At 37.9% G+C, this 10,596-nt stretch overlaps 2 protein-coding genes across 5 annotated transcripts; both read right to left on the bottom strand.

The window, feature by feature from the left end:
- Nucleotides 1-2,300: 2,300 nt before the first annotated feature.
- On the bottom strand, nucleotides 2,301-9,193 carry LOC132044454 (uncharacterized). Of its 4 annotated transcripts, none has more exons than XM_059434930.1 (8): nucleotides 9,048-9,193; nucleotides 8,100-8,893; nucleotides 6,905-7,319; nucleotides 6,595-6,830; nucleotides 6,309-6,512; nucleotides 6,096-6,182; nucleotides 5,398-5,789; nucleotides 2,301-2,570 (listed from the first exon to the last, which is right to left on the bottom strand). In XM_059434930.1, exons 3-7 carry the CDS (start codon nucleotides 7,185-7,187, stop codon nucleotides 5,454-5,456), a joined length of 1,146 nt encoding a protein of 381 aa, XP_059290913.1. In that variant the 5' UTR covers nucleotides 7,188-7,319; nucleotides 8,100-8,893; nucleotides 9,048-9,193; the 3' UTR covers nucleotides 2,301-2,570; nucleotides 5,398-5,453. The 4 variants fall into 4 exon arrangements, with proteins under 4 accessions (XP_059290913.1, XP_059290914.1, XP_059290915.1 ...); XM_059434931.1 differs by lacking the exon at nucleotides 9,048-9,193 and having other exon boundaries at nucleotides 8,100-8,409; nucleotides 8,516-8,927; XM_059434932.1 differs by lacking the exon at nucleotides 9,048-9,193 and having other exon boundaries at nucleotides 8,364-8,927.
- Nucleotides 7,667-9,978, bottom strand: LOC132044455 (uncharacterized). Its single transcript, XM_059434935.1, has 6 exons — nucleotides 9,498-9,978; nucleotides 9,048-9,381; nucleotides 8,516-8,788; nucleotides 8,390-8,409; nucleotides 8,051-8,296; nucleotides 7,667-7,935 (listed from the first exon to the last, which is right to left on the bottom strand). The coding sequence occupies exons 1-6, from the start codon at nucleotides 9,976-9,978 to the stop codon at nucleotides 7,667-7,669; spliced, it is 1,623 nt and encodes a 540-aa protein (XP_059290918.1).
- Between the last annotated feature and the right edge of the window lie 618 nt (nucleotides 9,979-10,596).

Raw genomic sequence — 10,596 nt, 5'->3', positions numbered from 1 at the left:
AGGTATTGTAGATCTTGAAAGTCCTTCCTTCTTTTGGCATGCCTTAGTTATAAATAGGCTATGACACAAGCCTCGAGAAAATTCTATTCTCGCAATCCGAGCATGTCTATGAGTCGTATTTGTTTCTTGGTATTCATATGCTTGATGTGATGAAATATTGGCTCTTATGTCTTTGGAATGTTTGATTTCCAAATGTTGCATAAAAAGTCTCGTTTTTAAAAGAGTTCTGTAACTACGAACGACCGTAACTTTCACAGAAAGGCTCGGATTGCTTCGATATGTTCGTAGGAGATTTTATGGCGTATGATGAGTATGTTTTCCATAGGCGGGCCCGGCTTGGGTCGACACCCGTCCGTGGGTCCCGCGACTTTCTTTTATGTAACTCTGATGACTTTTGAAAGAATTTGGTATGGCTATTATCCCGATTTCCAAGTATGGTCATTTTACTTATCTTTTGAGTCTATGATAATGATTTTATACATATGGTTACTCACGACTCGCGTGCATTACACGTTGTATCTTTCGCCGAGTCCCGGGCCGGTTATGTTGTCGTGCGCACTATGTTATACTCCGGTGTTATGCTGTGTTATGGTTCACCGAGCCCCTCGCTAGAGGGCCGGGTTCCGCTTATATTGGTGTTATGCTGTGTTATGGCGTTATGATGTGTTATGATGTGTGACGGGGATATGGAGATTTGAAATCTTCTGGTGTGATGCTGTGTTATGGCGCCAACGACGGGCGGGCGACCATATTCTAAGAGCCCCATGCATGATTTATGTTTTTATAAGTAAGCATTTTGGATATTCTGGATATTACATTTACTTTCTGTACTTCTGATTTGATTATGATCTTGCTTACTATATTTCATGCTTTGCATACTTAGTACATATTCCGTACTGACCCCCTTTCTTCGGGGGCTGCGTTTCATGCCGCGCTGGTACAGGTACATATTTGGATGATCCACCAGCTTAAGATTCCAGTTCAACTGTCTTGGAGCGCTCCTTTGTTTCGGAGCCTATACTTTGGTCCAGATTCTGTTATTATACATATGCATATGTTTATTCAGGGGTACGGCGGGGCCCTGTTCCGTCATATGATTTGGTTATGATTCTTAGAGGTCTGTAGACATATATGTGTGGGTATGGGAAGTCACTGTTTAGTCATGTCTGTGTGGTTTGTGTTTGGACGTCCCCCCGTATTCTGATAGACTTACTGGCTTATATGTGATATCATTTGTTGAAAGATTTGACTACGATATGTATGTATGTGTTTGTGACAATGTTGGGGCAACGTATTACTATTCTGTATGTATAAGATCTGATTATGCCGGCTATGGTCTGATGTCTGACTTTTTCATATGTCCAATCTGTTTGTACGCTGATTATGGTTAGCAGGTGTGTCTGGGTGCCCAGCTCGGGCACTAGTCACGGCCTACGGGGTTGGGTCGTGACAATGACGCAGCATCCACAAACAAAAGGACATTAGTACGAATAATGTACTGAGTATGTAAAGCATAATCAACATCATAGTAGAAGCATAATAGACAAAGACGAGAAATAACATAAGATGGGAGAATCAGGAGGTAATAGAGTCATTTGTACCTCTAGTGGCCTTCATCATATCTACTTACTTGTCTTTCATAGGGACCTTCTATTTCTAATGCTTACTCATGTACATATATATATATATATATATATATATATATATATATATATATATATATATATATATATATATATATATATATATATATATATATATATATACTATTCGGAAAACGGGCCTATGGCAACATAGCCAAAAGCGTTGCAATAGACAGCAAAACCGTTGCCATAGATCTATCGGGACGGATTACCATCCGTGACATCTGATCGCATGCCAATAGCTCTATAGCAACGATTCGTGTGACGGTTAACATAACCGTTGCTATAGTTTCTCTATAGCAACGGTTAATTGGTCTATCTGCAGCAACAATTTTTTGGTTAATTGGAACAGTTAAAAACCGTCCCCATAGACTTTTATGCAACGACTACTAAGGGTATGGCAACGCTTAATTAAGGTTAATAAAAATTTATGCAACGGTTTTTATTGGATTAGAGACAATCAATAAGTATCTACGGGAACAGTTTTCGGACATATAGGAACGGTTCACATGAGCTATTGCAACGGTTGCTACATTTTATTTGGGACTTGCTGCAACGGGTTTGGTAGACTATTGCAACGGTAAAAATTAAAATAACAACCCTGGTTGTAAATCAATTATAATATACAATGCACTTTATATAATCACAAAATGGAACTTTTCATAATCCAAATGGGCTGCAAGCTAGTAATATCCATAAAAGCAAAATGGCAATTCCCAAATATGCATAATTAAGTTTACATGCATTTCAAGAGAGTTTGCGTAAGTTTTAAATTGTTTGATAGCAAAAGATCATTCCTAAAACATCTAGCAAAAGATCATTCCTAAAACATCTAGCAAAAGATCATTCCCAAAAGATCTAAAGTTTCAGCAACAACTCAAAAGTCTTCACTCCGATCATCACCTTCCATTTCTTCATTTTCAACACCTACAAAAGAGGATAAATAATGTCATTACCCTTCAAGCGCGCACACTCAATACACAGATAATAACTTATTAAAACTCCTATTTTCTTTTTGAGAAACATTCAAATCTGTACACATCAACTTTCAACAATGGAAAGCATGTTAAAGAAGAATCCCCGAAAAATGTGACACAATTTCTCTTCTGAGAAAGTAGAAACAAGATGAATCTCTCATGATATTTAGATAGGTGAGTATCACTTTGCGTCTTTTCAAAATCCACCCCAAAACGAATATATAATTAGAGAAGAGAAAGATCAACAAGCAACGCTAACAACAACAAGAACACCAAAAAATTGCCTTTAGTAGTCCAAGACTTAAGTTTGAGAACAGAAGACCAACTCAGCTCAACTTTTGCCCCAATGCAGCAGGTCATCACGAGAAGAGATACGATTGAAAATGAAAAACATAGTATACTCTAAAATAAAACTATTTGTCTAAGTTACTCCTTTCTCCAATACCGTAAAGAACAAATTAAGGAACTATAATTGTTTATAAGGTGACAAATTATCATCTTTAGCTCCATAAACCAACAAAGTAGCTCAGGTGAAAAGTTAACAAAGATGTATCTCCAGTTTTACATCAATGAAAAGGGTGACAAAGTTTACACCACTAAGAAAGAGTCACCACTGCGTTTGGCCACACAATCTGCTCACCCAGCCCGCTTTTCACGTGCTGGAATTGTGGGAAAGTTGGGGGCAATGTGAAGAATCATGCTACTCTATGGTGCTACAGAGAGGGAGAGTTGTGGGCAATGTTAAGAATGTGTATAAGTGGCAAACTAACCAAAGGAAAAATTAGAGACAAAGTAATGGTACTGGGCAGCAACAGTTGGCTTTACCACAAGGACAACCAACTGATAAGAATAATGGGAAGGAGTTAGTTTCAGTTGATCCTAAGAGTAGTCAAACTGTTAACAAGCTAGTTTATTGCTGCTCTAGAGGAGGATATAGAAAATAATAATGATAGTGAAGAGGAGTTTCAGGTGGTTGGTAATGGGGATTCATCTCTTCAGATGATTACTACACCAGTTGTTCAAATTCCTATTGTTCCAGTTACTGCAGCAAAAGTTGGCATTGAAAGTAAACAACTGGTGACTGTAGCAGTGGTGAAGGATAATGTTTCTTTGAATAATTATTGTTCAGAGATACTAGTTCTTACTAAAGCTATTTTACACCAGTGGAGAAAGTTGCTCTAAATCAGGCTTGCCTAGATGCTCCTTCAACTACTTATGCTAATGATAGCATTACTGGTGATAGAAAACTGTGGAGTGACCAGATTGAAGAACAAGTGGAAGAAGGAGAGATTGCAACAGGGCATGATGGTAAGCAAGACCAATCTGTGGATTCATTAACATCTTCACAATAAGTTAATGGCATGTTTGAGGAAGTTCCTAATGGAGACATTCAGAAGCAGGTGCAATTTGCTGGTGAGACTAGCACTAAAGTGCAAGTCTTGGATGCTGTTGAGAAAGAATCAAGGGGTAACATGTAGGAAATCATGGTAAACAAGGTGGCTGCAGGTGAATATGTAGCTGCTGAAGATGTTAACTTGTATGCAGCTACTGAAGCTTCTAACTTGATCCAAACTGCACATGATGCAATACAAACAAACAAGAGAGAAAGGAATTTGGAGGATGGTGCTAAAGTGCTGCATAATGCTATGGTGCAGACTGAGGATCAAATGAGTCCAAGTGCTGTTGTTCGCAAGCAGGTACAGAGTTCACAAAAGAAGCTGCAATCAGTTGCGGAGAATAAGGGCAGTACTAAACATATTGCTGGTGAAACCGGTACTATAGTGCAAGTCTTGGGTACTGATGTTCACACACAGCAGCAAGTCTATGCTACTATGAGTGCTGCAGTTACTCCATCTCATTTGAGGGGTGCTGAGGTAAAAACAATGCAAGAAGCAAACAAGACACTGGAAAATAATGTGACTCCAAGGGATAATACTCATAAGCAGCACCAGTCTACAGCTTAAAAATTTGCAGCTCACAAACAGCAGTACAGTGCACTAGCAGATACCGGATCGAATAGTTCAAAGTGGGGAAAAAGCACTTGAAAGTTATGAACATTTGACCTCAAGTGCTAGTGTACACAAGCCTAGCAAAACTGATCCTAAGTCTGCTGGAAATAAGCAGAATCAACTGGTAAATGCTCAGGTTTTACAGCATTCTTCATCTAATATGTAAAAAACTAAGTTGCAGTAAAAAATTCTCAAGGACATTTGCAAGTAGCAATAGCAGGAGAGGAAAGAAGTAGAATTGATATGGATGAGGAGTCGACTGCGCAGAACTTCTTTAATACTGTTAGGGAGGGTGATATATCACCTAGACAGGTGCAAAGTGGAAAATTCAGAAATAAAAGTGATAGAAGGAAGGGGAGTTGGGATGGAAAGGTGACTGAAGAAGCAAATAGTTGCAGTTCTCAAAGCAGCTCACTGAAAACAACTACTGAATTTTGACAAATCAGTTCCATATGTAATTTTCAGCTCACAACCAATAACAAGAGAATTTTTTTCCAGCTCACTATTCTTTCCAACCAATCCAGATAGATCAAGAACTAGCAAGCAAACACCAGCATTACATATTTTGTTCATTCCTTACAAACAACCAGCCGGCATAAGATTTCATCAATGCTTAGGCAAGAAAAAAAATCAACAGAGAGATTAAGAAAATTATCAAATAGATCACATGTACGAATCAAGATTACTCAGTTGCTTGAGACAGAGAACAAGAAGAAAAGAAATGTCTTGAACAAAGAGAACAATGGAAGAAGAAGAAGAATTACTGACCTTGGTTGTTACTACTAGCAGCTTCTCCCCGCGAACGAAAATTGAATCTTAGCATGCTAGGATAAAGTACTAAGTCTGGGTTTAGAAGCTGAAGTTGTGCAATGACGTTCATTGTAATACCTTGTTCCATCACCTCCGTTTGTGCGTCGAATTTTTCCTGCATTTTTTTGCATCCTCACTTCCATCTCCTCCATTTTTTGCTTCATCAGTTCATCAGTACCATTTAAAGAGGGTCCAGAATCTCCCGCTTTCCCTTTCAAGACAGTTTTGGTAACCCCACGCCCATACAATCTTACGTGGCCCGGATGATCAGGTCCCATAACTGCGGCAAATGCATCAACTGATTGACTTCCATCTTCGCTTTCTTGAGTTTCTATTCTTTCCATTTCAGCCTACAAATCAGATTCAAGAGTACAGAGTTCAAGTATATCAAACTGATCCAACATTTAAGAACAAACAAATGATCTCAATAAACTTTATATTAGAAAGTTTCGTACTATTTTCCTAATCGTATCTTCATATGAGTCCTTGTATACTCGACCAGGTTTCCTCTTTCTTGTAGCCACAAAGATGGCCTTATTCGTCACAGCATCGGGACCTTCCTTTTTTTTCCTAGTTAAATGAAAGTTGGCATAAAAATCTTCCTAAGTAAAGTCTGCAGATTTATAGTAAATGAACAATAAAAGAAAACACCAAACCTCGCGAATTACAGCAAAGCTTTTTTTGCCAACAGTATGCGGATACCTCAACTTTTTGCGATTCTCTGTGTTAGTGTTGGACATTTTCTGCAATAAATTAGTTAGTGAGATAATAGGAACCAAAAATATAAGCAATGAAGAGCATAAATCAGATGTAAATAAGGCACTAGTTTCAAGAAAAGAAAGTTACGTTGTCCATAATTTATATATTACCTGAGATTTTTCGGAGTTCCAGTATACAAGGAGATCCTTAAAATGAGATTGTGGAACATATCCGGGCCTGTTTTCCATTCGAAGTTCGTCATTGGCATAGGGTACATAGTGTTTTTTCTTCAACCAATTCTTATACTTTCTCCAAGCAGATTGAATTGCTTTTAAAGCCCATGCTTGTGCAGTATCAGGAATGTTATATTTTTCCTACAATTTGGTGCTGTTAGGTTAATGCGAAAGATACTGAAAAAAAAATCAACAAAAAATTGAAACATTGAGAACTTCAAACCTTGGTATATTTCCACATATCTTTATGTGTTTTCAGTTTCCTCCAATTTGATACGTTAACAGGACAAAAGGTCGAATTCCTTGCCAATGTGCCAAGGAAGCTACCTAACTCTGCTACGATCGCTTGAGTAGGACCAACAGGTTGGTTGTGCTTATTTAGCACGATCAATTTACGCTCACTCCGTCCATGTACATTTTGCATTTGTGTTCTACCTCTTTTTTTTTTCGTGGAAGGACCTACAATAATCACAACACAGAGATTACCAAATTACTAATGTTAGTAGAATCTATGACAATCTATAGATTCTTACCCTGTTCCTCAGATTCTTCATTTGCTTCTTGGGGTGTAGAATCTTGTGACGTTTGTTGCACTTGCTCCTGTACTGCTTGTGTTGTAGAAGGGGTAGGATGCAGTGACTCTTGCTGCACTTGTTCTAGTACTGTTTGTGCTGCAGAAGTGGTTGAATGCCTTGGTACTTGTTGTACTTGTTCTACAAGAGAGGTAGAATGAATTGGCACTTGCTGCACTTGAGTTTGCACTTGGGATCTTAACCTTGGTAACTGTTTTTTCCTATTTGAGCACAGCTTGAACATTTCTTTTTGTTCCCCTCAACGACATTTGGTTTGCCAACGAGGCAAGTGATCCAGCTGGAAGGAACATTGAGCCTTTTGCTTTTTTGTTTTTTCTTAAAGCCCGGTCTTCTTCATCCATGACTATTCAGAACTCTGTAAAGTTCAGAAAATTAAAATAAAAGGAAAGGTTAGCATAAGCATTAACAGAAACAAAATAAAAGATGACCAACTCTAAAATTACGGACCTTTTAAATTTTGTATCAGGACCTTCACACCTTTTTCATATAACTTAAATCTCATCCTAAGATACATTTTGTTAAATATACAAATCTATTCATAAATTCAGTAAATTAAAGAAGATAAATGAAAGATGATTAAAAAGAGAGAACAAGAATAATCATAAATAGTTTTCTAAAAGGGCATTTATCACTCATTGATAAAAAATAAAATTAAAATTAAAACAACTAGTGCATAATTAAAGTTTGTTCAAGATTTTCACTTTAATCATCCTCTTCCATCCAATCCCAATCAGTATCATCAATGTCATCCTCCTCTTCTGATGATTCTCTAATTGTTTCTTCTAAATCTTGTGCACGAAATGGCACGTCAACAACATCAACAGGCATGTCTTCTCTTGACCTGCCATTGTCAACATCAGGTAATCTACTTGAGGAACCAATGTCATCATTAGGTTCCCTCCAAAATGTGTCTCTGATATTGGGACAATTCTCTTCCTCTAAATCATAGAAATCTACCGGGACTTGCGATGCTAACAAATAAGGGTCATTTGTACTGCATAATCTATTAAAGTATACCCGAGTTAAACCATATCATCTATTTCATTATGAAACCAATCACATCTAAAAATACGACACTAAAATGACCATAATAATCAATCTCAATGATATCTTGAATAACTCCATAATAGATAACCTCTCCATCAATGGGATTTTGGTCCCTAGCACTAGCAAAACTATCAGTTGTTGCTGATAAAGTCACTCCGCTATTTTGAGTCTTGCGGGGTGCATCTCGGGTTTTCGTATGAAATCGGTATCCATTAATAAAATATGCAGTATATCTTTTGGCCACCGAATTAGGCCCTTGAGCTAGCCCTCGTAAATAATCTGGCACTTCAACATTTTCAACTTTCTTTTCAAACAAGTTACTGAATTCCCCACTATGATTCCTTGCTCTTACCCAGGCATTTTATCTAGTATGATTACCTATCAAATTCTTATGTTCCCTGCAATCATGAAAATTAAAAATTAAATTACTAGGCCTTTATAAATGAAGTTAAAATGCAAATAATGAAGTTTAAATGTAAATATTTGTTATATAATTTATCTTACTCAATTAACTTCTCCACTTGTTCATCTCCAGTATTGAACAGAGCATACCGATGTGCTTCATCTTTGGATTGTGAATCCATAAGAAAAGTGTTTCTCTTTTTCTTCTCTCTTCCAATTGGATGACCTATGTTAGGGAATATAGGTGACAAATTTTGAAGGCAGTCGTCATCCTCAGTTTGGTACCTACTAAATCTTGTCTTCACGCCATCGTGTAGGTATCTCGAACAAAAAGTCAAGCACTCTTCAGCCAGAACCCCTCTGCTATTGATGCTTCTGGACAAGATCGATTGCGAACGAACCCCTTCAACTTACATAGGTGCCTCTCAATGGAATACATCCAACGAAGATGGGCCGGACCCCCAAACTTAATTTCATTCACTAAATGAATAGGTAAATGTAGCATTATATCAAAAAATGTTGGATGAACAATCTTTTCAAGGTCACATATTATTTCAACAATTTCGAATGCATTTTTTCAAGATCTCTTGGCCTTATAACCTTACTACATATGGCTCTAAAGAAATTGCCCAACCTAATCAAGGTCAGCGAAACATTCTTGGGCAAAGCTTTTCTAACAGCAACTTGGAGAAGGTAATGCATTATAAAATGAGCATCATGGCTCTTGTACCCTGATATTTTCATCTCCTTCACTTGCACACGTTGTGATATATTCGAAGCATACCCTTTTGGTAATTTGGCATTTTTTATGACTGTGCAAAACACCCGTTTCTGTTCTGGCTTCATGGAGAAACAAGCTCGAGCCAAACTTAAACAACCATTATCATCTTCTATTGGTTGTAGCTCCTTCCGTATCCCCATTTCTTGTAAGTCATAGCGAGAATTTACATGATCCTTTGACTTTCCATCTATATCCAATAAAGTCCCAAGCAAACTATCACATATATTCTTCTCTATGTGCATCACATCAAGATTGTGCCGCAATTTATTATGTGCCCAATATGGCAATTAAAAAAAAATGGACCTTTTTTTCCAGGGAACCTTATTATCCCGAGGCCCTTTTTTTTTTTTCCCTTTCCATACACATTGTTGAATTCACGCAGCTCTTCAAATACCTCTACACCCGACAAAGGAGTTGGTGCAGGTCTATGCTCCTCCTGACCATTAAATGATTTCTTATCTTTTCTTAATGGATGATCGCGAAGCAAAAATCTCCTATGACCCATGTAACACATCTTACGACTATGATTGAGATATTGAGAGCATGTGTCATAATTACAAGTGGGGCATGCCAGTTTCCCTTTGGTGCTCCATCCAGAAACCATTGCTAATGCTGGAAAATCACTAACTGTCCACAATAAGGCTGCACGCATTCGGAATGTTTGGTTGGTTTCAGCATCATAAGTTTCTATCCCAGCTTCCCATAATTCCTTTAATTCTGCAATTAATGGTTGTAGGTACACATCTATATCATTTCCCGGAGATGAAGGACCCGGAATGATCATTGACAACATGATATATTCCGACTTCATGCAAATCCACGGTGATTGTTACACCTTAGGAAATTCCCCCTTACCGTACAGTGAACAGACTCAGGAAAGACATGACATATACGAGGTTTAGACAAGTAAGAAATGGTACGTGATGGTCCTAATTAAGATTCTCAAAGACATTAAACTTGAAGAAAGAAAGTTGTAGGAGAAGTGAGTCGTAAGTTAGTATGTCGGATAAGAATTATGAGTATTGAGTGAATGGCGTATAAATGATGCCCCCAAGGAAAGTTATAACATACTTTAGAAAGGTATTGAAGTGTTGAACAAGTGTTAAGAAGGTTCCATAAGGATCGGAGATCAAACGAGTCGACGAAACGAACCTCGAAAATCGGGCAAACATACGGCCAAACATATCGCGGCGTATATAATCCTATCGGCCGTATGTTCAGCCGTAGATTTAGCCCAGATTGCCATGAGCCACCGGACCAAATATACGGTCCAACATACGGTCGATAGATTTTATACGGACCGTATGTTGGTCCGTATCTTTCTAGTCACCAACCCCAATTTTAATAAGAGGGTCCTTTTTCATTTCATTTTCATTCCAACCCCCACTCCTCCACACCTCAA

The sequence above is a fragment of the Lycium ferocissimum genome, unplaced genomic scaffold (genome assembly GCF_029784015.1).
Source record: "Lycium ferocissimum isolate CSIRO_LF1 unplaced genomic scaffold, AGI_CSIRO_Lferr_CH_V1 ctg4515, whole genome shotgun sequence".
NCBI lineage: Eukaryota > Viridiplantae > Streptophyta > Magnoliopsida > Solanales > Solanaceae > Lycium > Lycium ferocissimum.
This window is presented reverse-complemented; position numbering and strand designations above follow the sequence as displayed.